Genomic DNA, 27,857 nt, shown 5'->3' on the forward strand with positions numbered 1-27,857 from the left:
ACGTACGTTAACCTACTGAGAAACTGAAAACCTATTTTCCAAGGTGACAACATCATTTTACAGTCCCACCAGCAATGCACGAGGCTCCAATATCTCCATACCTTTGCCAACAATTTATTGGCCACTTTTAAAATTATGGCCACCCCACTGGGTGTGAAGTGGTAGCTCACTGTGGTTCTGACTTGCAGTTCCCTAATGACTAGTGATGGCAACCTAGCTCCTGAAAGTGCACGTGGTACAGATAATACATCTCTCTGGTGTCCAATCTCATGTTCTACGTTTCTCTCGGCATACAACAAGCTCTTCTACCCTCTCCTACTCTCTGCGGTGGATGTGGTTTAGTGCGGGCTTCTCCCACCCTTTCAGCCCTTGTCCTGACTGCCTCCCCAAAAGCCATGCCCTTCGTTTAACACACCTGCTCTCTTCTCCCTCCTACAAGGCCTGCGGTACCCACTTCTTCTCTGCAGAGAAGCCTGGTCTTTATCACTTTCCTGCTCCCACCCAACGACACATACTCCGCTTTACCTCAGAGAGCCCTGTCCTCACACCACTAGCCTCTGTCAATCCTAACTCTGCAGGCTTCAGTCCTTCCCATTCTTTCAACTCCCTCTTCCATTTCCCAGTCTGACATTCCACATTTCCGAAGTCCTTCCTAGTTCCTCCACATTCCACACCACCTCTCCCTGTGACTCCAGCCTCCTCTGTGGCCCTCTGGTCCTCTCCATGTCTCCCGCTCCTGACACACCTCAGGCCACAAGCGCTACACCTAGCCCTTCACTGACGCTCTCTTCTACGCACTATGAAATGTTATCCCACTCTTGTTCTCTACTTCCCACTTCTCACTACAGCCTGGAGTCTGTCTGCCATTTGAGTTGTAAGTGACTAAAAGCAATAGTGGAAGAAAACCTTTTCCAATCGAAGTGCTGTGATGGTTAATTTTGTGTCAACCTGACTAGGCCATGGGGTACCCAGGTATCTGGTCAAACATTATTCTGAGTGTGTCTGTGAGGGTTAGTCTGCATGAGATTAACATCTGAATTGGTGGACTGAGTAAAGCAGGTTGCCCTCCCTAACGTGGGTGGCCTCACCCAACCAAGTGAAGACCTAAATGGAATAAAAAAGGCCGAGTAAGAGGGAACTTCTTTGTCCCATTTGAGTTGGCACATTTGTCCTCTCCTGCCCTTGGACTGGGCTCACCTGAGTCTCCAGCTTGCTGACTATAGATGTTGTGGCTTTTCAGCCTCCATAATCATGTGAGTCAATACCCAATAATAAATCATATTTATATATCCTATTATATATTGCTAAAAGATAAACTGAGGGATATTTACATTTTAAGAGTTTATTTGAGAAAAAATTGAGTCGCATTGGGCAGTACCAAACCGGAAGTGATTAGGAGCACTCCACCAACAGGAACTCAGGGAAGGGCTTTAACAGAGAAGAGGTGGAAGCAAAGCAAGGAAGTTACTTGATTGGCTACAGCTTAAAGCCTAGTTGGCTCTTTGTGATGGGTTCTCCTTAGGCTTAGATTTCATAATCTTGAGGCATTTACAGGTTTAGATTTTGGTTGGCTTACCTAGGCCACCATGGCATTAGAGACACTTTAGTCTAAGAGTCACCTTGTTTAATTAACAATACATATCCTACTGGCTCTGTTTCTCTGGAGAAATCTGACTAATACTTAAGCCCTGGAAGCCCCTTGTCCCACGAATAGGCAAATAAGCAAAAAACATGCAGAGGAGTTTAGATTTGGTCTAGTGAACAAAGAAGAGAAAATGAATACTCACGCAGGGGATTACATTTATTAATCGTACCATAGCACTAAGAAGCAAGATAAATTGAAATAGGGAGAGCACGAAAGCCAGGAGACTACAAAAACAAGGTCTACACTGATTCCTACCTGGGGGAATGCAAATGAAAAGGAAAATCTAATAGAAATACCAAAGAAAAAACCAAAAATACTTAAAAAGAAAAATTTAATCCCCAAATTCCACACTCAAAGGAAGGTAGGGTCAGACAGAAATGCTAGAGTAGAGAAAGGAAACTAGATTGTTTTTTGGCCTATTTCTTTTATTCTTTGGCATGTGGGAGATGTCTGATGGAGAAGATGATTAATTCAATTCTGGACATGTGGTGTTTGAGGTAATGGCAGACATCCAGGTACAGGCGACAGACTTAAAAATTAAATGGACAGAAGCTTCCTAAAATTAATTTAGAGTTCTACCATCCCACAGCAACATTTTATGCTCACCAGATTATATCTCTCGTCTTATTCAAGGGCATCACTTGGCATCGGGCATCAAAGTAACTGGCTACTGAATCACAGTTCCAGCATGCAGTTAGTTTCAGCTCTGTCACTAAAATATTCAAATATCTCCCAAACTAAAATTATTCATATAATATACCAAGTATTTTATCCCTTTCCAAAGTGATGTAAATTTGGGCACTCACACATGCTGAGCATTTACACTGTGATAAAATGAAGCCAAGGACAAATACAAAGGGAAGAGCTGTCATAAATATTCAGTATTCGAACCACAATATCACTAACCTCCTTAAATCCCCCTAGGTGGAACTATGTCCTAGATAATCCTGGCTTGGTGGGAACTCACCAGTGTGCTAAAGATTTGGTTCTCTTCCCTCCTGACACACCACTTATGTAAATACTACCATCTGCCCCCTTCTCAAAGAGGACAGAAATAAGAGCTTAATCAGATTGAAAATTTTCTTCCACAATATGGTTAAAAATTAATGTACTGTAACTTGAAGCCAATAAAGGCTGTTGCCCAAATACACACATACACCATTACCAAAGATCCAAAATCTTGGAAGTAATCTCCAAAAGCCTTGAAATTATTGTCTTCTTGCTTATTGTCCCAATAGGTAAGACTGGCAAGTGGCTAAGCAGTGACAATATCCAAAATGCACACCAGTATATTTTCTAACTTTCTGCTACACTTATAATAAAAAGTTTTCTTATTACCATATATTACCATATATCTAATAATGCCTTTGTTAAATGTTGAGGGAAAACGTCTCTGCTAATCTGGAGATTCTATATTTGTGTTTAAAATGGCAGTAAGAGCTATTTCCTAATAATGTATATTAGGTTACCATCTCTCTTTTTTTAATCCCTTAAAAGTTTGTGGTTAATCACTGAAAAAGCTGTAAATGTGACTTAAATGTTTTCCTCTCTTCCCAGAAAGTGTATGTTTGGGCAGACTGTATTTTCCAAAAACGATCACAACACTTCCCATCCCACATGCTCTTCTGCAGTGGGACCTTGCCACTCCCCCATCAAGAAGTAGAGTCTTGACTCTCCTCCTCTGAAATCTACACTGGCCTTAATGATTCACTTGGAACCAACAGAATGTGGCAAAAGTGATACTGAGACTTCCCAGCTTACATCAGTAGAAGCCTTGCAGCTTTCTTTCGTATCTGGAGGACCCAGTCTCCAGAAGCCGGCAAACTGCGAAAAGCTCCAGCTACCTGGAGAGGACATGTACTTCCTCTAGTCAACTGCCCCAGCTGAGCCCAGCCTTCAAGTCATCTCAGTCCAGGCACCACATGAGTAAAGAAGTCATCCTGGAAGTGGATTCTCCAGCCCCAGCTGTTTCAACTCCCCCTGATCAAGTCACACCCAGCTATTCTAGTCTTCCCATCTGAAAATCCAGACATTGTGGGGCAAACCATCCCCACTGTTTCTTCTCTGAATTCCCAACCCAACAATGTATGAGAATAAAATGGTGGTTGTTTTATACAAGTTTTTGGGTGGTGTGAAAGGCAGCAACAGGTAACTGGAAGGTATGGTAGGTAACATGGCCATCTCCTCACTTTAATGACCATAGTCCACATTTTTCTTCCTGTTTACTTTACTGAAACTTTCATTTCCAATATTTTTTTTAGATGTCCCTGTTAACTTCCCCAATTTATTCTGACAGCTCAACTTTAGAAACCATCATATCCAATAAAACTGTTTCCTAGGGTTTGGTCTTCAGTTTGTTTTATAAATTTATCTATTTACTTTTTTTTTTGCGGTACACGGGCCTCTCACTGTTGTGGCCTCTCCCGTTGCGGAGCACAGGCTCTGGACGCGCAGGCTCAGCGGTCATGGCTCACGGGCCCAGCCGCTCTGCTGCATGTGGGATCCTCCCAGACCGGGGCACGAACCCGTGTCCCCTGCATTGGCAGGCAGACTCTCAACCACTGCGCCACCAGGGAAGCCCTGTTTACTTATTTTTAGCTGCATTGGGTCTTCGTTGCTGTGCGTGGGCTTTCTCTAGTTGCGGCGAGCGGGGGTTACTCTTCGTTGCAGTGCACAGGCTTCTCATTGCAGTGGCTTCTCTTGCTGTGGAGCATGGGCTCTAAGCGCATGGGCTTCAGTAGTTGTGGCACACAGGCTCAGTAGTTGTAGCCTGCGGGCTCTAGAGTGCAGGCTCAGTAATTGTGGCACATGGGCTTAGTTGCTCCATGGCATGTGGGATCTTCCCAGGCCGGGGACTGAACCTGTGTCCCCTGCATTGGCAGGAGGATTCTTAACCACTGCGCCACCAGGGAATTCCCAGCTTATTTGTTTTAAAAGCTTCTTTCTAACATCCCTCTTTACTTATTGGAATTATTTCAGTTTTCTTCACCCTTTTATTCCAATCTGTGTTTGAATTAGGTCATGACTAAAGGCATAATTACTTGAAGCAAATGCTGTGCATCCAACTATACCATGATAAGTTAATATTCTGTCAGGCATAAGAATTATTCAGTACTTATCGTAACAGTACACTATACCAGTACTTCAGGCGTTTATCATTATAAATGCTGTGTTAATAAGAAGTGGCTATACTGAATTTTATCTACTCTTACCCATAAGAATTATCTTGGCAGAAAAGCACATTTTACTATTTTCAACAAAAAGACTATACTTATTTGAGATATAATCTTAATATAAACTCTTCAAACCATTGCATCTTTGTAAGTATAGCCCATTTTATAACTTGCTACTATGTTTAATAAGTATAAATTGGTCAGTCACAAATCACAGCATAAAAAAATCAAATTCTTCATTTTCCTAATGGAACTTCATTTTCTTTATGAGTATTTGGTTGATGAAATGTGTGAAAATGAGTAGTAGTCACCTGCAAAAGCAGCAGGGAAAGGCAGTATCCTGGGGAGGGAGCCAGGTTTTCAATTAAAGTAAGAAGACGGCATATTTTCTGAAGAGATGTGGCTGCAGAGAAGTTCGCTGAGCATGGAATAAGAGTTCCAGAGAGCAAATATAAAAACCCAACAAGTGTCCAGGAGAAGAAAGCACAACTGCCTGAGGATAAGCCAGATGACCCAGGGGCTGTATGTGGAGCCAGGTCCAGGGACAGAGACGTGACGTAAGATAGAAAGAGCTGGCTTGAAGCTCCCAAGATGGGCTCTGGTCTTACCATTTTGAACACAGCAGACTGTGGGTTTTACACAGGATCCCAGATATGTTAGAGAAAAGTGACCAAGGCCAGCCTTCTTATTTCCACTGTACACCTGTGAGAAAGTTACTTTAAACGTCTCCAAGCCTCGGGTTTTTTTCTGTAAAGTGAAGAGAATACTGCCAACTTCATAAACGTATGATGATGAAACAACACAAGTAAACTGCTTAATACAGGGCCTGATAAACTTTAGTGCGTGATACACTTTTTGGTTTAGTGGCTTTTGTTCTTGACGTGGTCCTCCCAAGAAACTGTAACCAGGTATGTGGGGGGCAAGACTGGTCGGTCCCACTGCCTCCCATCTGTGGTGAAGGCAGCTGTGCTCAGTAGAGGATGAAAGCACTCAGAACGTTCTTGCTGATCTGACCAGAGTTCCACGCACATGACGCTGACCATTAAGAGGTTTACTGAATACAAACACGGCTGTGCCTCAGGTAACTTCTGTCTCGTACCTCTGCTAGACTGCAGACTCTTGGAGGACGTGCTCCTGACTTACTCGTGTCCCCCACAGGGTCTAGTATTTGTCAGACACTCTGAATGGCTGCTGAATGACTATCCATACAGGGATAAAGTAAAACAGGCCAGGTCCCACACCTCAGAGATGTTCACCCCAGAGGCTATATTTTGCACAAAACCTCTTCTTTTGTTAAATAACTTCTATGCTAGTTTTCTAAAAGATGCTTAGATTTTACAAACTGTCATTTTCAGATTTAAGATTAAGTATCAATCAACAAAAAGTTGACAATCTAAAAAAAATCCCAGATATTTAGTAAATAGGCATTTTTATTTACATTATTCACTATTTTTAGGAGGACAAACTATCCAGAAATGTTGTATAAACAAGTTAATAATCAAGTTGAAAAAACAATTTGAGCAAATAATTCACTTAAAAGCATCACATTTTTCTAAAAAAATCTAGCCTTTTGTTTTACATTTGTTGAATACCTATAATTTTCTAGTTGATACTAAAAAAAACGCTTAAGCAAAATAAGATTCTGTATTGTAAGACCATATATTCCAGCTTAGTTAGACATGGGAATGCAGAACGGCTGCAAATTAAATTCCAGTATCCATCCTCATTCCCTGGTTCCTTCACCCATCTCTGTCCCTCTCAGCCAAAGACACAGATTCTCTTCCAACAGAAGCTGGACTTTACATTGTACCTAATACATCATGGGGTCTGGAATTGATGCGGGCATTCACCTAGCTGCCTAATGCTGCTTTCTAAAAAGTCAGACAACCGAGGTTCAACTCCTGCCTCTTCTAGCAGCAGGGCCCAGGGCAAGTCACTTAAACTCTCTAATGCTCAACTTCCTCATAAAGTCTAATGACCTCACAGGGTATGGTAAGAATTGAATTAAATATAAGAAAATAACACGAAATGGTTGCTTAAAAATGGTACTTACTGTTAACCATTCCGAATCATTATTCTTCCCCATAATAAAAACTGCCCCTTGCTTTATGACTCATCCTATTACTTAGCTTTATCACTCCACCTGCCTCATCAGAGTAACAAACCAGGCTCCCAGTCACTGCCCACATTCAGAATAAATCTAGCCATGGGACTCGCAAATCCTCTATCCCAACTCTGCCATTATCTTTGGAGATTTCAAAAATGCATGTAGAATCCAAAAGACCAGACTTAAAGTTCTTTGGGATTCCTAACTCTAAGAACCTCACTCACCTATAAACATTCTCAAGACTGTGCCCTGGATCTTGTTATAACTTATTCCATCTTAGAAATCTTCATATAGCTCCCTCTCATGCTACAACTCCTTGTGTTATCCCTCAACCACTGGCCATTATCTACATTACACACCGATGGGCCTCTCAATTCCCAAATTTTCCTTTATCTGTTAGCTCCATCCTAAACCTCACTTCCTTCCCCGTGCAGCACACCAGGGTAGATTAACTGAACTATTCTCTATCAAAGCTCTTTAAGTCTCTTAAATCCCAGTTCTGCTACACCTCTCAGGCAAAACTCAGACTCTGGATTAATCCTTTAATAACATGCCTTTTCTCCTACATTTGGTGAACACTGGTCCTCTCCACAGTACGGCAGGACTTTGCAGAAAACTGCGCAGCATTCAAACTGATACCAAATATCACGTCTAAACTCCTCCTGGGACAACCACACATCTCACTGATCCTTTCACTTGAATCCGGTTAGCTATTTTCTCCTCCTTCCCACTGCAGCTATTCTAAATGTTTTCTATTCTGCTTAAGGCCCCAATCACTCATGATTTTAATAATCACCTATATGAGGGGAGCTTACTACACCTCGCCTCATATTTAGTAATCTCTCCTCAACTCCCTCGCAACACCTGCTACAGAGAATCTCACTTGGTGAAGCACTAAAGTCCCACACTAACAGCCACAAGTCAACTTGAAGCTGGAGCCTCCAGACCCAGTCAAGTCTTCAGCGTGACTGCAACCGCACGAGAAGCCCCGAGCCAGAGCCACCCAGCTAAGTGACACCTGGATTCCTGGACCTCAGAAACTGGGAGATAATAAACGTTTGTTGTCTTAAGACGCTAAATTTGGAGGTAGTGTGTTACACAACAATAGATGTCCTTCCTATATTCCTATCTCAGTTGACATCAATCAACATCTATCTAGTTGCTCATTCATTCATTTAACCATTATTTGAGTACTTACTATGTGACAGAGACCTGTTATCCTCAATCTTCCCTGCAATAAATTGTCATAAAATCTTTACAAGTTTACCTCCAAAACGTTTCTCCAATCTGCCCCTCATATTTGAGATTTCCCAAATCACCTCTTTCCCCCTCTCACCATAGTCCTAATTGAGGCCCTCACAATTCTCACCAATACTATATTACAATAGACTCCCAATTAGTTTCCTTGATTCTCATCTGTCCCTGTCAAGTGTGATCTATTTAAGACACAGAGAAACAGCACATACACAAGAGTTAAGGTGGCAGGAGCAGGAGAAAGTTCTCTCAAGCATTAGATGACTCTGTAGTCTTTGTACACAAGTAACTTAGGCTTGATAGTCTTCACAGTTTTAGTAAAATAGAAAGTAGCTTACCTACTCAATGTGTATACAGAAAGAAGAGAGGATACAACTGTGGACAATTCAGAGACAGCAACATGACACAGTGCAGCCATACTGAGTTACATGATGTTGATTAGATAACACTGGGTTACATGATGTTGTAGAGCAATATAAGTCCATGCACTGGTTCCCTGTTGCTACTGTAACAATTTATAACAAAGTTAGTGACTTCAAGCAACACAAATTTATTAATCTAACTGTGAAGGTCAGAAGTCTGAAAAGAGGCTCTTGGGGAGTATGTGTTTCCCTGCTGTTTCCAGCTTCTAGAGGTCACGCATTCCTTGGCTCGTGGTCCCCTTCCACCTTCAGTGCCAGCAATGGCTGTCAAGTCTTTCTCACACCCCATCACTCTCACACTGACTCTCCTGCCTCCCTCTTTTGCTCAGAAGAATCCTTGTGATTATACTGTCCCATCCAAATAACCAAGGATAATCTCCATTTCAAGATCCTCAACTTAATGATACCTGTAAATGTAATGTAACATATTTACAGGTTCCAGGGATTAGGACGGGGACATGTAATGTAACATATTCACAGGTTCCAGGGATTAGGACGGGGACATCTTGGAGGTGGGGGGGAGGGTGGCAGTATTCTGCCATGGTCCAGTCCCAGAATTTGCTCTAGCGATGTTCCACAATCCAGAAATACAAACAGAGAAAACAAATAGCAAGTGTGACTCAGGATTGAAGGTTAAAAATATGTAGAGTCCTAAAGAGCAATATTAAAGTGACAGGCTTGGCTTCAGATCAAATTCTTATTTTTTTCTACAGCAGTTAACTTTGCTAATTCCTTCATGACCACAGAGTAGTCTTATCTGGGCTCCTTTTCCCCAGTATTTTCTGATTATCACCAGGAGATTGGGACAAGAAAGCCTGTACCGATCTGAACATACCTTACAATTAACAACATTGAAAGTGCACATTCTTGAGGGAAGGGATGTGGGAACAGATGTATATGTATGACTGATTCACTTTGTTATAAAGCAGAAACTAATAAAAAAAGAAAAAAAGAAAAAAAAAAGAAAGAAAGTGCACATTCTTCTAGGTCATTTAATGAAGATATATGTCAGAATAGAAACCAGTAAGACTAATTATCTGCCAAAGACATTCTATATTTGAATAAATAGTTTTTAAGAGTTTTCTGTATGTTGCATGAAGTCAACCCAGAAACATCCAACCAATTGTGCTGCAGTCTCAGTGAGTAAAAGATTTCTAGTTATCTTTAGGTGCCTAGACAAAGGCTTTTAACAAAACCAACTCCCACACTGACAGTTTGTGCTGGAAAGAAAGTAACTGTAACTGCAAACATTTTAAGCAAATGATGACTATAAAAAATAAGACTTTGTTTTACTTAAAATAAGTCAACATTATATTTTTAAAGGTTTCACTCCATGCCATGAAATAATTTACACATTTCCTTTTTCTGACCTAGGGCAATATGGTAGATCCAAGTTCAGATTATGTAGATTACAATTTACATACAAGGAGAGAATCTGATTGTAATTTTATCCCATGCTTATGATTGCAGGGTGGCTGCTAGGTGATTGGCAACTCACACAAAATTTGAGTATTCCCATCCCCACCATCCCTTCCAGCCCTCTCATTTAGGGAAATATTAAGTCAAACTCACACTCACATGAGGGTGTTTAGGGTGTAATAAGAGTCATAGTCATACAGGCCCATGATAACATCTGACAAACCAGAGCAAGACTAAGTAAACAGCAGATGCAAAGTTCTACATCCATTTTTAGATACACTAGATCCTCGTTATTCATGGATTCCATATTTCCAAATTCCCCTACTTGCTAAAATTTACAAGTAACCTCAAAATCTAACACAATATGTTAGACAAGCTTTATTCAGGCATGAATTATAGTGCTGTTTGCTGTGAGTACTCTGTTAATGAATCAACAATATGTATTAAATAAAGTGTCATTAAACAGAAATACACCTAAAACGTTAGGTTATGTATTGATGGCTTGATGAAAATGTGACCAGAGGGTGTCAGGACCATAACCCCATATTTCCCCTATATAACTTCATAGAATGTAACTACCTCAAATAATGAGAATCAAATGTATTTTATTATCTGTTCAACCTTTACTTTTGATAGCTGTGGTCCATAATAATGTAGAATATATCCCCATCAGAGGAGAAAATATATACAAAAACAAATATGTTAGAGACAATGTCAGCAGAGGCCGAATCAAGTGGGAGAGGCCTGGAGAGTGGGTACTAATTGACATTTATTGACTTCCTCTCCTATACAAATTACCTTGCTTCATCTTTACAGTAATTCTATGAGATAGGCTTTGTTATTCTTATTTTACAGATGAGGAGGCTGAGGCTCTGAGAAGTTAAAACACTTACTAAAGGTCACAGCCTAGGAAGTGGTGAAACAGAAATTCAACCTGGGGTCTGTCTAACCCACTGAACCACACCTCTGACCCATATGGCAGGCCCTGCTGCCTTACTGGGCCAGTGGCTCTGGGAACGTCACACTCTAGCCCACAACCGAGACACCAAAACCCAAAACATACCCATGAACTCCTGGGACTCAAAAAACCGAAATTTCCCTCATCCCCTTTACCCCTGGTCATTACAGAGCTTTGTAACCAGAGAATGTGTCAACCTTACTCTTTAAATTATTCTTAAAAGCCTTATTAAAGAAGAAGTTGGAAGGTACTAGCATAGTTTCTTTATCGAAGAACACTAGATATATATATTCTACCCAAAACAAACAAACCAAACAGAAAAAGCTGACAATAATTAAACATTTAAAATTTGTCATATTAAACTAATCTCTTGATTAAAATGTTCACCTACTTTATTCTGGTCACATTTTCTCAAAAGTCTATAGAAGTTAGATAGCCTCATCCACAGAGGGCAGACAGCAGAAGCAAGAGGGCAGACAGCAGAAGCAAGAAGAACTACAAGCCTGCAGCCTGTGGAACAAAACCCACATTCACAGAAAGACAGACAAGATGAAAAGGCAGAGGGCTATGTACCAGATGAAGGAACAAGATAAAACCCCAGAAAAACAACTAAATGAAGTGGAGATAGGCAACTTCCAGAAAGAGAATTAAGAATAATGATAGTGAAGATGATCCAGGATCTCAGAAAAAGAATGGAGACAAAGATCAAGAAGATGCAAGAAATGTTTAACAAAGACCTAGAAGAATTAAAGAACAAACAAACAGAGATGAACAATACAATAACTGAAATGAAAACTACACTAGAAGGAATCAATAGCAGAATAACTGAGGCAGAAGAATGGAAAAGTGACCTGGAAGACAGAATGGTGGAATTCACTGCTGCAGGAAAGGATAAAGAAAAAAGAATGAAAAGAAATGAAGACAGCCTAAGAGACCTCTGGGACAACATTAAATGCACCTACATTCACATTATAGGGGGTCCCAGAAGGAGAAGAGAGAGAGAAAGGACCAAAAAAAAAATCTGAAAAGATTACAGTCGAAAACTTCCCTAACATGGGAAAGGAAACAGCCACCCAAGTTCAGTAAGCAAAGAGAGTCCCAGGCAGGATAAATCCAAGGAGAAACATGCCTAGACATATAGTAATCAAACTGACAAAAATTAAAGACACAGAAAAATTATTAAAAGCAACAAGGGAAAAATGACAAATAACATACAAGGGAAGTCCCATAAGGTTAACAGCTGATTTCTCAGCAGAAACTCTACAAGCCAGAACGGAGTGGCATGATATACTTAAAGTGATGAAAAGGGAAAAACCAAGATTACCCTGCAAGGATCTCATTCAGATTCAATGGAGACATCAAAAGCTTTACAGACAAGCAAAAGCTAAGAGAATTCAGCACCACCAAACCAGCTCTACAACAAATGCTAAAGGAACTTCTTTAAGTGGGAGGAAACACAAGAGAAGAAAAGGACCTACAAAAACAAACCCAAAACAATTAAGAAAATGGTCATAGGAACATACATATCAATAATTACCTTAAAAGTGAATGGATTAAATGCTCCAACCAAAAGACACAGGCTTTATGAATGGATACAAAAACAAGACCTATATATATGCTCTCTACAAGAGACCCACTTCAGATCTAGGGACACATACAGACTGAAAGTGAGGGGATGGAAAAAGATATTCCATGCAAATGGAAATCAAAAGAACGCTGGAGTAGCAATACTCATATCAAATAAAATAGACTGTAAAATAAAGAATGTTACAAGAGACAAGGAAGGACACTACATAATGATCAAGGCATCAATCCAAGAAGAAGACATAACAATTATAAATATATATGCACCCAACAAAGGAGCACCTCAATACATAAGGCAACAGCTATAAAAGAGGCTAACAGCTACAAAAGAGGAAATCGACAGTAACACAGTACTAGTGGAGGATTTTAACACCTCACTTACACCAATGGACAGATCATCCAAACAGAAAATAAGGAAACACAGGCTTTAAATGACACAAAAGACTAGATAGATTTAATTGATATTTATAGAACATTCCATCCAAAAAAACAGCAGATTACACTTTCTTCTGAAGTGCACATGGAACATTCTCCAGGATAGATCACATCTTGGGTCACAAATCAAGCCTCAGTAAATTTAAGAAAATTGAAATCATATCTAGCAACTTTTCTGACCACAACACTATGAAATCAGAAATGAATTACAGGGAAAAAAATGTAAAAAACACAAACACATGGAGGCTAAACAATACCTTACTAAATAACCAAGAGATCACTGAAGAAATCAAAGAGGAAATCAGAAAATACCTAGAGACAAATGACAATGAAAACACAACAATCCAAAACCTATGGGATGCAGCAAAAGCAGCTCTAAGAGGGAAGTTTATAGCTCTACAAGCCTACCTCAAGAAACAAGAAAAATCTCAAATAAACAATCTAAACTTACACCTAAAGGAACTAGAGAAAGAAGAACAAACAAAACCCAAAGTTAGCAGAAGGAAAGAAATCATAAAGATCAGAGCATAAATAAATGAAATAGAAACAAAGAAAACAATAGCAAAGATCAATAAAACTAAAAGCTGGTTCTTTGAGAAGATAAACAAAATTGATAAACCATTAGCCAGACTCATCAAGCAGAAGAGGGAGAGGACTCAAATCAATAAAATTAGAAATGAGAAAGGAGTAGTTACAACAGACACCGCAGAAATACAAAGCATCCTAAGAGACTACTACAAGCAACTCTATGCCAATAAAATGGACGACCTGGAAGAAATGGACAAATTCTTAGAAAGGTATAAGCTTCCAAGACTGAACCAGGAAGAAACAGAAAATATGAACAGACCAATCACAAGTAATGAAATTGAAACTGTGATTAAAAATCTTCCAACAGGGCTTCCCTGGTGGCACAGTTGTTGAGAGTCCTGCTGCCGATGCAGGGGACGCCGGTTCGTGCCCCGGTCTGGCAAGATCCCACATGCTGCGGAGCGGCCAGGCCCGTGAGCCATGGCCGCTGAGCCTGCGCGTCCGGAGCCTTTGCCCGCAACAGGAGAGGCCACAACAGTGAGAGGCCCGCGTACCACAAAAAATAATAATAATAAATAAAACTAACAAACAAACAAAAAAATCATCCAACAAACAGAAGTCCAGCACCAGATGGCTTCACAGGTGAATTCTATCAAACATTTAGAGAAGAGCTAACACCCATCCTTCTCAAACTCTTCCAAAAAATTGCAGAGGGAGGAACACTCCCAAACTCATTCTATGATGCCACCATCACCCTGATACCAAAACCAGACAAAGACACTACAAAAAAAGAAAATTACAGACCAATATCACTGATGAATATAAATGCAAAAATCCTCAACAAAATACTAGCAAACAGAATCCAACAACACATTAAAAGGATCATACACCATGATCAACTGGGGTTTATCCCAGGGATGCAAGGATTCCTCAATATATGCAAATTAATCACTGTGATACCTCATATTAACAAACTGAAGAATAAAAGCCACACGATCATCTCAATCGATGCAGAAAAAGCTTTTGAGAAAATTCAACATCCATTTATGATAAAAACTCTCCAGAAAGTGGGCATAGAGGGAACCTACCTCAACATAATAAAGGCCATATATGACAAACCCACAGCAAACATCATTCTCAATGGTGAAAAACTGAAAGCATTTCCTCTAAGATCAGGAACAAGACAAGGATGTCCACTCTCTCCACTATTATTCAACATAGTTTTGGAAGTCCTAGCCACTGCAATCAGAGAAGAAAAGGAAATAAAATGAATACAAATTGGAAAAGAAGTAAAACTGTCACTGTTTGCAGATGACATGGTACTATACATAGAGAATCCTAAAGATGCCACCAGAAAACTACTAGAGCTAATCAATGAATTTGGTAAAGTTGCAGGATACAAAATTAATGCACAGAAATCTCTTGCATTCCTATACACTAATGATGAAAAATGTGAAAGAGAAATTAAGGAAACACTCCCATTTACCATTACAACAAAAAGAATAAAATACCTAGGAATAAAGCTACCTAGGGAGACAAAAGACCTGTATGCAGAAAACTATAACACACTGACAAAAGAAATTAAAGATGATACCAACAGATGGAGAGATATACCATATTCTTGGATTGGAAGAATCAAGATTGTGAAAATGACTATACTACGCAAAGCAATCTACAGATTCAGTGCAATCCCTATCAAATTACCAATGGCATTTTTTTACAGAACTAGAACAAAAAATCTTAAAATTTGTATGGAGACAAAAAAGACCCTGAATAGCCAAAGCAATCTTGAGGGAAAAAAGTGGAGCTGGAGGAATCAGACTCCCTGACTTCAGACTATACTACAAAGCTACAAATCAAGACAATATGGTACTGGCACAAAAACAGAAATATAGATCAATGGAACAAGACAGAAAGACCAGTGATAAACCCACGCACATATGGTCAACTAATCTATGACAAAGGAGGCAAGGATATACAATGGAGAAAAGACAGTCTCTTCAATAAGTGGTGCTGGGAAAACTGGACAGCTACATGTAAAAGAATGAAATTAGAACACTCCCTAACACCATACACAAAAATAAACTCAAAATGGATTAGAGACCTAAATGTAAGACCAGAAACTATCAAACTCTTAGAGAAAAACATAGGAAGAACCCTGTTTGACATAAATCACAGCAAGATCTTTTTTGATCCACCTTCTAGAGTAATGGAAATAAAAACAAAAATAAACAAATGAGACCTAATGAAACTTCAAAGCTTTTGCACAGCAAAGGACACCATAAACAAGACGAAAAGATTAACCCTCAGAATGGGAGAAAATATTTGCAAACGAATCAATGGACAAAGGATTAATCTCCGAAATATATAAACAACTCATGCAGCTCAATATTAAAAAAACAAACAACCCAATCCAAAAATGGGCAGAAGACCTAAACAGACATTTCTCCAAAGAAGACATACAGATGGCCAAGAAGCACATGAAAAGCTGCTCAACATCACTAATTGTTAGACAAATGCAAATCAAAGCTATAATGAGGTTATCACCCCACACCAGTTAGAATGGGCATCATCAGAAAATCTACAAACAACAAATGCTGGAGAGGGTGTGGAGAAAAGGGAACCCTCTTGCACTGTTGGTGGGAACGTAAATTGATACAGCCACTATGCAGAACAATATGGAGGTTCCTTAAAAAACTAAAAATAGAATTACCATATGATCCAGCAATCCCACTACTGGGCATATACCCAGAGAAAACCATAATTCAAAAAGACACATGCACCCCAATGTTCATTGCAGCACTATTTACAATAGTCAGGTCATGGAAGCAACCTAAATGCCCATCGACAGACGAATGGATAAAGATGTGGTACATATATACAATGGAATATTACTCTGCCATAAAAAGGAACGAAATTGGGTCATTTGTAGAGACGTGGATGGATCTAGAGATTGTCATACAGAGTGACATAAATCAGAAAGAGAAAACCAAATATCGTATATTAACTCATATATGTGGAACCTAGAAAAAATGGTACATATGAACCGGTTTGCAGAGCAGAAACTGAGACACAGAGAAGTAGAGAAAATACGTATGGACAGCAAGGGGGGAAAGTGGTGGTGGGGGTGGGGATGGTGGTGTGCTGAATTGGGCGATTGGGATTGACATGTATACGCTGATGTGTATAAAGTTGATGACTAATGAGAACCTGCTGTTAAAAAAAAAAGTCTATGAAAAAAATGAGAAAAATATATAGGCTAAAAATGGTACTATAAATTGATAGTATTAATTAATAGTGCCCAGCACAGTATCTTTCAAGGACTAGACAGTCAACAAAAGTTTACCAACCTTTTAGATCTACATGCTCTATTTTAGTCATATTTAAGTATACCTTCTCTTGTTGCTCTGAGTAGACCATTAAACACACACAAATACACAACTTCCTCTCAAAATTACTTGTACTTTGTTTACATAGTGCTTCACTAGGCAAACGATCTAAGAATAGACGGAGGCAAGGGGGGAGGAGGGATAAATTGGGAGCCTGGGATTGACGTATACATAGCACTATATGTAAAACTGATAACTAATAAGAGCTCACTGAATAGCACGGGAACTCTACTTGATACTCTGTAATGGCCTATAAAGGAAAAGAATCTAAAAAAGAGCGGAGATATATATATATGTAGAACAGATTCACTTTGCTGTACACCACACCTGAAACTAACACAACACTGTAAATCAACTATACTCCAATAAAAATTTTAAAAAGAAAAAACATGAATAGAATACTATTTAGTGTTTTGGTTATGAAATGTTTTCTGAAACAAATGAGATTCTGTTAAGACTGTGCTTAAGGAGAAACAGGATGAAAAATGCAAACACCTGTGAACACTCAGACACACATTTAGCAGAATAAACAAAATCTTTCCAACCAGAAAGTCCAATATCTAGAGTATGTAACTATCCAAACTCCACACTTCATTTTATAAGGAAGAGAGACATGGCAAATAAAAAATGAACGTAACAATTTATTCACAAATAAAGTTTCAGCATTTGGCAAAGGACTGGTATAGGTCCGGCCTAATCTGTAAATATACTGATTATCAACAAGGATCTGGAAGTGATAAAGGACTCTACATAATTTATGAATGGTATGACTTGAATGTAAGTATATTATTTTGGAAGGTAGAAAATCATTAATCCCTATGGTTAACTTCTAGTTAACTAATTCATTCTCCAACAATTTTGAATAGGGATTTATCTTTATATTTTACTAAAATTAGCAATTTTATTGATAATTTAAATATTAGTAATGTACTTTATGAACCAACATTTTATTTTCAAACCTCCTTAAACCTCAAAACAGAGATGTACATATAAAGAAATACAGATTAGTAATTTTAAAAAGTCATTAAAATACCATCTCCCTTATAATAAATAAGGTGTTACCGCGTAGCTGAGTCTATTATCCAAATCCCAAGTATTATGGTTAATCACTAAGTCTTGTTTTTCCATCCACTATAGGTCCTTTGGTAGTCTCAGCCTCCCTTTATATCTCAAAATGACAGTAACAAAAGATATAGGACAAAAAATTTTCACATATTCAACTTCACTACTTTTTATACATTCTTGTTAAAGTTTTGGTAGGAAAGAAAGATGGACTCATTAATGAAATAAGTTTGAGGCCTACAAATGACAGTACTCACTGCTGTAGTTTAATAAAAAGCTAAAAATAAAAGGTTTATTTTCTAAAATATTTGCTCTGGTCTCAAATGTTAAGTATACCAAACTTAACTGACTCTAACTGGTGATCCTCAACCTGCAAAGATTGGTGTTTCCAAAATTCATTTCTATATATTAATTGATTGACAGTCAGAGACTATTTTCCAAAATATTTTAAAGAACCGTTAAGTTATGGAGTTAAAGTAAAAAAAAAAAAAGAAAAACCTTTATGGCTCAGAGCACACCTGAAAGTAGTATTTTCTCCACATATTTATAAAACAGTTTTTATTGAAAAAAAAAACAACCTGAATTCAGTTAGCAATTTTCTCCCATCTCTCCTCAGGTGTTTGTCTCCCAAAAGGGCTGGGGGACACCAATTCCAATAGACTCACTGTTGTTTTCATTCAAAAGTAGCCTGAAGGATAGAAACTTTCTCCGATGAAAAAACAAATATGGAATTAAGAATTTCTATTACTCACATCAATCCCATTTTCATGGCATAATATTCAAGTTTATTTGCTCACAGATAAAAGAGGTTTTTAATCTCATAACATAAATTGAAAGGGCAGAATAACAGTACTTTACCACTCCTCACCCCACCCCCATTACCTCCTATTGTCATTTGGAAGTTAACTGGCTTTACAGACCCAGGTTACTCCATTCTTATCTCAAATTTAAGATATGAAAATTTCAGAAATACTCATAATTTTAAGAAAGCATAGAAATTTACTTATTAATTAAAATAAACAAATTGTTTCTATCAAATTTTGCTGAACCCTTATCCTTCATACTACTTTTTAAGAGGTTGACAATTAGAAGACAGCACAAGATTTTCATAAACAAATAGGACAGAGAGGGGTCAGGGGGAGAAAAACTGGAAAACTTCCAACGTACTGCCCTCAGAAATGGGACCTAAGCAACAATCCAATTAAGAAAGCAAGCAGTCAAAAGAAAAATAATTAAAATAACCACATAGTAGTAACTTTGACACCAAGTATGACAGTATCTAAGTCAACCTAATTAAAGAATTTTTAAAGTCTGGAATGACTGAAGCTGTTAATGAAAACATGAAAATATTATGACATTTATCTGAGAATATAAAAAAAATAGCTGTTACAAATCTACCAAAGCCACAGACACAAACTGTACAACCCACATATCCAGAAATTGTGCAGTGTATGAAAGAGGCAGGTGGGTTTCACTCTCAGCAGGTCTGTGATTCAAATGGTAAGCAAAACATAGTTCCAACGTGGGGAAAAAACTCCGTGGCCTCTTAGGAGCTGAGTGGGTAATATTAGTTAGAAGGAAGGCATACACAGCAAAAAGAGACCTCTAGTATGGCTGCCCCTCTCCTAGACCATTCCAGAGACCTGGGTTCGAATCCAAGATCTGCCAGTGACAAGCTATATAGTCTTCAAATGACTTTACACCCTCAACTTCCATACCTATAAACTGAGAGGGTTAGGCCGGTAAGAATCTATGGTTTCTTCCAGCTCTAAACCTTTTAACTCTAAAGGCAGTCTATTTATAAGTTTTTAGACAATTGATTAATAGCATATCATGCTTTTGTGCCCATTAGTAAAATACAGGAAATTAATTCAAACCACTCAGCTATGACTAAAAGATTACACCTAAGCTGCTGCATAATAGAATGTCAAAGCTGCAATGTAACAAAGGAGGGAAAAAAAGATGCTACGTTTGGCATATGCCAAGCTGAAACAATCCAAGTCATAACCAAAACTAAATATTATTATGAAACAGTATTTAGGTAATTCAAACAAACCAACTAGTGAGAAATCAGTTGAAGTTAACATAGAGAAAACAGAATTGTTTGAAAATTTCACTGGTTTTGGTATTATATAAACACATTCAGGTTTTGAATATAGTAAAAGCAGAGTCAGTATTAAATGACTGATCAAAAGACTATTTTTCCGTATTTGCTAAGAATCTAGTATATCAATTACCTTCCTTTTGAAATGATAATATTTATATTTTAGACAAAGTGCTTTATGTTTTTATTTTTGCATCAAAAATAATAATATATAGCTTTTTGAAGCAGTTTAAGGGGAAGCCAAATATTTAAATATTTAAGAGTAATTTAACTCAGCTGAAATGATCTAGCATTAATCCAGAAGAGTAGCAGATACAACTCCTCAAAAATATTTACTGACTTTCTCTACTATATAACAAAATTACATGGTACATCATTATCTTCAATAAATATTTATTAAGCTTTTAAAACACTATGTGCAAAACATTCATATTAAGGTTACATGAAATATATAGTCTCTACAGCTGAGGAACTTACAGCCAAATTAGAGAAACAAAGTATATTTATAAACACAATAAATGGTGTGCAAATGTGTATTATTAAGTATCAAATAAGAAGTACAGACAATAAATGTTACAGTAATTCAGAGTAAGGCAAACCCAAAAAGGCCCAGGTTGGTCAGGGCAGTTCTTGGGAGGAGACACATAAGCTGGGTATTAAAAGAAGACTTTTAAGAAGGGTTTGATGCTAAGCACAGAGAACACAAAGCAACTGTTCCTGCTCTTTGCAACCTTATACCCAACCTTATACTAGTTACGTCTGTAAGTGATAACTGGACTAAACTATATCAAAAGTGCAACAACTAAAAAAGTGTTGGATGGGCAGCTAACATGACAGGATGTTAAAAGGGAAGTTTCTACTGAGAACCAAAGACAACTGACATTCCAAAGCAGGTGCCAGAACATTCTCAAAATTTCCAAAGGAGGCAGTCTAAAGTGTTGAGATGTGTTACCTCCTACCCTCAACACTAGTGAGAGAAGCTTCAAGGAGAACACAGAGGGGGGTTCTGGAGAAGAGTTCCTCGGGGAGAGCTACAGGAACAAGTGCTCTTGCCTTCCAGCGGGGAGGGAGGAGATGGATGCTTGCCTCTCACCTAAAGCCTAGAGGAGAAGGCTTTGATGGGACCACTTGAAAAGCTTGATATCTGTCTCGAGCACTCTGAAGAACACACTGAACTGGCACCTGATTCACCCCTGGAAATTCCAAAGGATAAGAAGCTAGATGAAGAGGCATGTGAGAGCAGAAGAGAGACAGCTTCATTGGGACCACTTCCAGAGTTTGTCTGGACAAAGAATGAACGCTCCATATGGACCAATGTGGGTCCAATGAGAGAGACAGCGAGAGCTGGGGTGACGTCATTTGGGTCCAACCAAGAGGGTCACCTGCAGCTTGAACAGACCTCAGCAAAAGGAACATGAGGTCCTGCTAGATCCAAGAAGCTGAGGAAGACATAAAAAGCCAGCCAGAATACAGATGCATTCTCACTGTCAAGCAATGTGAGGTGGGCAATTGAGGTGGGGGGTGGAGGATCCACAGGTGAAAGAAAGAACCTTAAACATCTGCCAAGTCTACAGCAGCACCGAAGCTAGATCACCAGGCACTAATCGAGTGTTAGTTAGCTAGTTGCGGCTCTCCTTTCCTCTCTTCCCTTCTTCCTTGTCCGACTTGGGAGAAGTCAGAAACTCGCAGAGGCAAGACAAAGAAGGAGCAGTAGAAAAGCCCAGTCAGAAGAAAAAAAACAGTCCCCGATTATTGGCTTCCCCCTTGCAATGGGCAGAGCTAGGAACTGGGTATGGGGGAGAAGCTTCATCTTTAACTGAGGTTTGGTTTGGGGTTTTTATTTGTTAGTACTAGACATTTTAATAATCAAATTGAGACTTTTGTGACTTAGTTACTGAAGGACAATTTTCAGTATCTAAAAGCAACCAGAAAAGTCAAGTTTATCCATGGGCAGGGAATGTGCCAGCCTCACCGCGTAAATTGAAAGGACTAGTGAATGACAAAAATAAAGCTGTTTTATAATTTCATCCCGTAAGTCCTGCTTCTCAACTGAATGCACTAAAAAGTCAACACAGTGGAGAGCAGAGAAGTACACAGATATGATCTTATAAAACATAACTACCCATCTAGCTTCTCTATCTTGAGATGGCTCAGTCATTAACAATTCCAGAAATCTGCCATAACATAACTCAGGAATCTAATAGTAATTCTTAAATTTTGACATGAGCAACAAAATATGATAGACTCACTTTATTTACTTATTTGGTTGCGCCGGGTCTTAGTTGTAGCATGCATGTTGTATCTAGTTCCCTGACCAGGGATCGAACCTGGGCCCCCTGTATTGAGAGCCCAGAGTCTTATCCACTGCGCCATCAGGGAAGTCCCTAACAGACTCACTTTAAAAGCCAAAGACTGGGGCTTCCCTGGTGGCGCAGTGGTTGAGAGTCTGCTTGCCGATGCAGGGGACACGCGTTCGTGCCCCGGTCCGGGAGGATCCCGCATCCCGCATGCCGCGGAGCGGCTGGGCCCGTGGCCATGGCCGTTGAGCCTGCGCGTCCGAAGCCTGTGCCCCGCAACAGGAGAGGCCACAACAGTGAGAGGCCCGCGTACCACACACACAAAAAAAAGGCAAAGACTGTCTTGGGGGCTTCCCTGGTGGCGCAGTGGTTGAGAGTCCGCCTGCCGATGCAGGGGACATGGGTTTGTGCCCCAGCCCGGGAACATCCCACATGCCGCGGAGCGGCTGGGCCCGTGAGCCATGGCCGCTGAGGCTGCGCATCCGGAGCCTGTGCTCCGCAACGGGAGAGGCCACAACAGTGAGAAGCTCGCATACGGCAAAAAAAAAAAAAAAAAGACTGTCTTGATCCCTGCTGTATCTCTAACACTTAGCAAAGCACCCCTTACATAAAAGATGCTTAAAGAACATGTCCTTTCCATGTGATGGCTGCTAGGTTAGGTTCTTAGAAAACAGAATCTGAACAAATATGCCTGCAGCTGAGACTGCTTTTTAGTTAGTTTAAAATATGTCACTATGTGTAAACTTATAATGTAGATTACTTTCATCCTTCTCCTTTCATTGTCTGCCAAATCTCGGAAAAGTGCATATTGTATTTTTAATACTGTACTATAAAAACAGAGCAACTGTGAAAATTTTAAACTCTGATATTCAAATACAAGAAAAATTACTATCATTATATACATTTTTAACAATTTTAGCAGAAAACCCACAAAGAAATACAGTATCACATAATGCTATTAATGCAGGATGGTTTATTTTAAAAAGAAAGCATTTAAAAAGTATATTATCCAGTATTTTACTAATACTTTGTTGGCATATAATATGTCTTTTCAGTGACAGCCTGAATTAAGAGCCTACTATCTTAGAGAGTTATAGTATCATCATCTTTCTTTAGAAGATTAGGAGGGCTCTTCTGGTGGCACAGTGGTTAAGAATCCGCCTGCAGATGCAGGGGACACGGGTTCCAGCCCTGGTCCAGGAAGATCCCACATGCCGCGGCGCAACTAAGCCCGTGAGCCACAACTACTGAGCCTGTGCTCTAGAGCCCACATGCCACAACTACTGAAACCCGCAGGCCTAGAGCCTGTGCTCCGCAACAAGAGAAGCCACCGCAATGAGAAGCCTGTGCACCACAACGAAGGTAGTAGCCCCTGCTCGCCACAATTGGAGGAATCCTGTGCACAGCAATGAAGACCCAACGCAGCCAAAAATAAATGAAATAAATTTAAAAAAAAAAGTTAGGAAATTGAGGCTCAGAGGTTAATGACTTGCCCAAAGTCATACTACTAGTAAATGGTAGAGCAGGAGTTTTAACTCAAGACAGTGTGTCAGATTCCCAAGCCATGCTAACAATAACATTGAAGAGGTGAGTTCTGTTGACTCATTTCCAAAAGAAATAAAATCTTATTTTAATGGTTACCTTTATAATGTCTAATTTTGAAATACAAGCTATTGCCAAGTTCCAAACATAGTTCTATTAACAAACCTCTACTGGTGTGAATTTATTAATAAACTCTTCATGAGTAAAAACTCTATAAAGCAGATATCAGTAAAATTTCTATCAGTCAATATATTACTCATGACATCATTCTTATGGTATTTACCATAAGTATATGTGACTATAAAATTGACAGTTTCCAAGTTGGTACCTAAAGCAAGCAGGTCTTATTGTATGTTTCAGAAACTGAAGGGTGTTGGCTGAAACACAGCCCTATTATCAGACTGTTCCATTCTCCTGCATTGTCTTAGTAACAGAGGTTAAGAGACGGGGTGGGATATTTCAGTGTTAATCAGCAGTTCTCCACCTGCTCGTCCCTCCCCTGGGAACATTTGGCAACATAAATTGTACTGGAGACATGTGTATTGTCACTACTGTGTGTGCATGTGGGGACTACAAGTAGAAGCTGCTAGGTAGCACCAGGGATGGTGCTAAACATCCTACAGTGCACAGGGCAGCCCTGCCCACTCCCAACAAGGAATTATTCAGTCTAAAATGTCAGTAGTGTCAAGGCTGAGAAACTCTAGTGTGAGATTAAAATGTCTGAGGCACTTAGCAGAGAGGGTGGCGTGAGTGTTTAGAGATTGTAACTATAAACACTAAATCAGAGTCCAGTAATACTCAGGACAGATTAGATATAGCACTCAAGCCGTGATGAGAGCACTGGCAAGAGGGCAGCCTCCTGCTTTGTTAGGTTTGAGGTGGGTAGTGTAAAGAAAGTGACTGCAACTTCTAGTAGTACTCCAACATTTCACAGTTGTGATTTTTTTTTTTCTGACAAAAGAACAGGAAATTGAAAAAGTAAAAAGAAAAGTAGTTTGCTGGAGAGAAAAGAAACTTCATTTGTTAAACTGTACACAGTTCCACTACCAGCTTACTGAGTGTTTCTATGACTTACAGCTGGGCCCTAGAGGGTTCCAACCTAAAACAATAATAATGGATGTTTTGGACACACTATAAGAGAAAATCAGAATAAATAAATATACATGTGCTTCATTCTGGACATCAGTATTCTAAAGACCAAACATGATTTCAGAAAGCCTGGCTTTTAGCTCCCAAATGTGTAAATGCTCTGATGGTATACTACTGTTCCTTCTTGGGCCTTCCCTTCTCTGAATTTGGGGACCCTCAGTCAAAAGAGAAAACAGTAAAATCTGGACACGTAGCAACCTCTGAGATGGTGCTGACATAAAACAAAAACCAAACACCAACAAGCAAAATTGCTTGGAGTTGAAAGTGTCAGACTTCAGAGGTTATCTAGTAGCAAACCCCACAATGCCCGCCTCTCTTCACATACCAACATTCCTAACAAGTGGTTAGCCGACTCCACTTAAACACTAAACTAAGGTCTATCACTTCTACTAGCTTCCAGAAACCACGAATCACTTCTTCTCACGTAATGGGTATTGAAAGATTGCTCCTGAGCTCTCAAGAGAGCAATGTAATTGATCTAAGTTGCTCCTGCTTCACAGATACCAACTGTTTCTCATTATCAACATTTCCTTAAAGCAGAAAAAAAGCTCACCATCCAAAGACGATTCTAAACTACAATTGGCCAAATCTGCGGGAGTATTTGCCCTTTGAAAATTATCTTCTGATAGATTGAAGCATTTAACTAAATGCAGACACATGATTCATCTAAAAAGCCTTGTTTGACATTGTCAGTATAAGGAATGACTCATTAAATCCTGAAAATGGCACGCTAGGTATGTTTTATCCTCCTACATCGCTCAGCAGGATTTATTCTCCCCTTAACTACGTAACCAATGAAAGATACTGATGGAATTCGAAGACTCCGGATCATGTTGGGTAAATACGGTACTGTACTTTATACAGTTACAGTAAAGCCTCGTGGAGCCTTGGCAAATGCACGAGAGCAAAACTAAAGTGATTTATTATTGTGCCGTAAAAGAAGTAGATCCTAATTTGTTCTGTGCTGGCTTACCCCAAAAGGGTAGCGGGGGGCAAGTCCCATAAACCGAGCTTTGCTGTCGGGTTTAATTTAGTTTAAATTAACGTCACCGGCGTTGCACCGAAGTTTGAACGGTTACAGGAGGTAAGTCTCTGGCTGTTGCTTCCCCAAAACAGCCCCCTTTCAACTCGCCCCGGGCGCAGGGCGCGCAGCCTCCCAACCGGGCAGGTGGGCCCCGCGCGGCGTCTCCGCAGTGCCCAACCCGCAGCCGCTCCCTTACCTTGGTGAGCTGGGCGATTTTCTTGCTCATTTTCAGGTGCAAGTCCTGGCTGTAGTCCATGCATTGCCCCGCCTGCTGCGCGGCGGCCGGCGAGGCCGCGAATTTGGCCGCCCCGGCCGCCGAGCCGCCGTAATAGTGCTGCTGCCAGCTCATGCCTGGGGTCGCCATCTTCCCGGCAGACCCCGGCCGGGGCACCGGTGCCCGCGCTCGGGGGGCGGCCCGCCGAGCAACGGCGACGGGGAGGCAGGAGCCGGAGCGGCCGCTTCCGGACCCGACACCCGGCGCCCGGCAGCCGCGGCCGACCGCGCCCCCCCGCCCGCGAACCCCGAGTCACCGCCGTCCAGGGACGGGGCGGCCCCGCCGTCCCGAAGCCGCGGGCGACACCGGCGCGGGGCAGATGCCCGGGGTGAGGCGGCGGCGGCGGCGGCGGCCCGGGGCCCGATCCGCTCTCGCCCTCTCTTCAGCTCGCGCCTGGCGGGCGGAGACTTGGGCGCTGTGGCCCCGCAGGTCCTGCTCCCACCCGACACCCAGCGGGACAGCCGCCTAGGGGGTTGCGGAGGGAGGAGACTGGGCGGGCTTCTGCGGGGGGAGGCGGGGACCTGGAGGAGGACGCGGGAGCCGCGGAGCCGCCGTTAAGAGGGCGCGCGGAGCGCGCGGGGTGGCGACGTCATTTCCCCGCAGCCAAGCTCCGCCCCGGGCCGCCGCCTGCCCCGCAACCCGGCGACCGGCGCGGGCTTCTCTTGCGGGGCTCGCAGCCAGTGTCTACCCCTGCGGCGGGGAGCCCATAGCTCCGGCCGGCTCGTGGTAAGCCCCGTGTGCCGCGCGTGCCAGAAAAGACTGGGCCGTGGTCACCTTCGGTGTGTAGAGCGCGTGCCGATTTACCGAGCCTTTCCACGTGCATCATCGCGTGCGCTGGGCCCAAGTGGCTCTTCCCCAAGAAAAGCGGCAAACTCACATCCCGCTCACTCCCAACGATGGCCTCAGCACCGGAGACGTGCGTAATGAAGTCGCGGGGAATCCGATACCCACTACCCAGACCCTTCCTTCCAAACTCACACAAACATGATTGTTACAGTGTCTTAGGCTGACCGACTACGTGCCAGGCACTGTCCCTCATTCAACACCAAGTGTCTATGTGGAGAGGACACACTTCATGAGTCAATTGGTATAGCATTGCACCACTACTCTTCCCAGTCTAATGGAGCCCCAGACAATTATATATGAAATCTACTTGGCTGCAAGTAAAGGGGAAAACAGAAGCTGAACAAGATGTCCTTAAGGATTTGGAGCTGGGCTAAAATGTGTCATTACTTGTGCATTTGCACCTTACTAAATGTGTTATTTCCTACTAAATTTCTCCTAACATCTCTACTCCTGCAAGTCAAATAATTTTTTTTAACGTAGTGTCCTGTGTTGAAGTAAATCAGTCATTTTAGAGCATTCTTAACACAAACTTTAAAAATATAGAATCGTGCCTATTTAAAAAAAATATGCTCTCATGCAGTTTTGCAGGACTGAATCCTCTCCTAATATAATTACGTATTATAATATGTAATTTCTCTTCAGCAT

General features: G+C 40.7%; 1 protein-coding gene across 1 annotated transcript in view; it reads right to left on the reverse strand.

Annotated features, from left to right (window-relative positions):
- FAM184A (family with sequence similarity 184 member A) overlaps positions 1-26,456 on the reverse strand; it is a gene marked incomplete at both ends in the record, with an annotated part of 116,731 nt that extends 90,275 nt beyond the window's left edge. The window contains one exon of the mRNA XM_079716230.1: positions 26,289-26,456. Coding sequence (XP_079572356.1) covers positions 26,289-26,456 — 168 coding nt within the window. The remainder of the gene's footprint in view (positions 1-26,288) is intronic.
- Between the last annotated feature and the right edge of the window lie 1,401 nt (positions 26,457-27,857).

This window comes from Hyperoodon ampullatus, assembly GCF_949752795.1.
Source record: "Hyperoodon ampullatus genome assembly, chromosome: 12".
In the NCBI taxonomy this organism is placed as follows: domain Eukaryota; kingdom Metazoa; phylum Chordata; class Mammalia; order Artiodactyla; family Ziphiidae; genus Hyperoodon; species Hyperoodon ampullatus.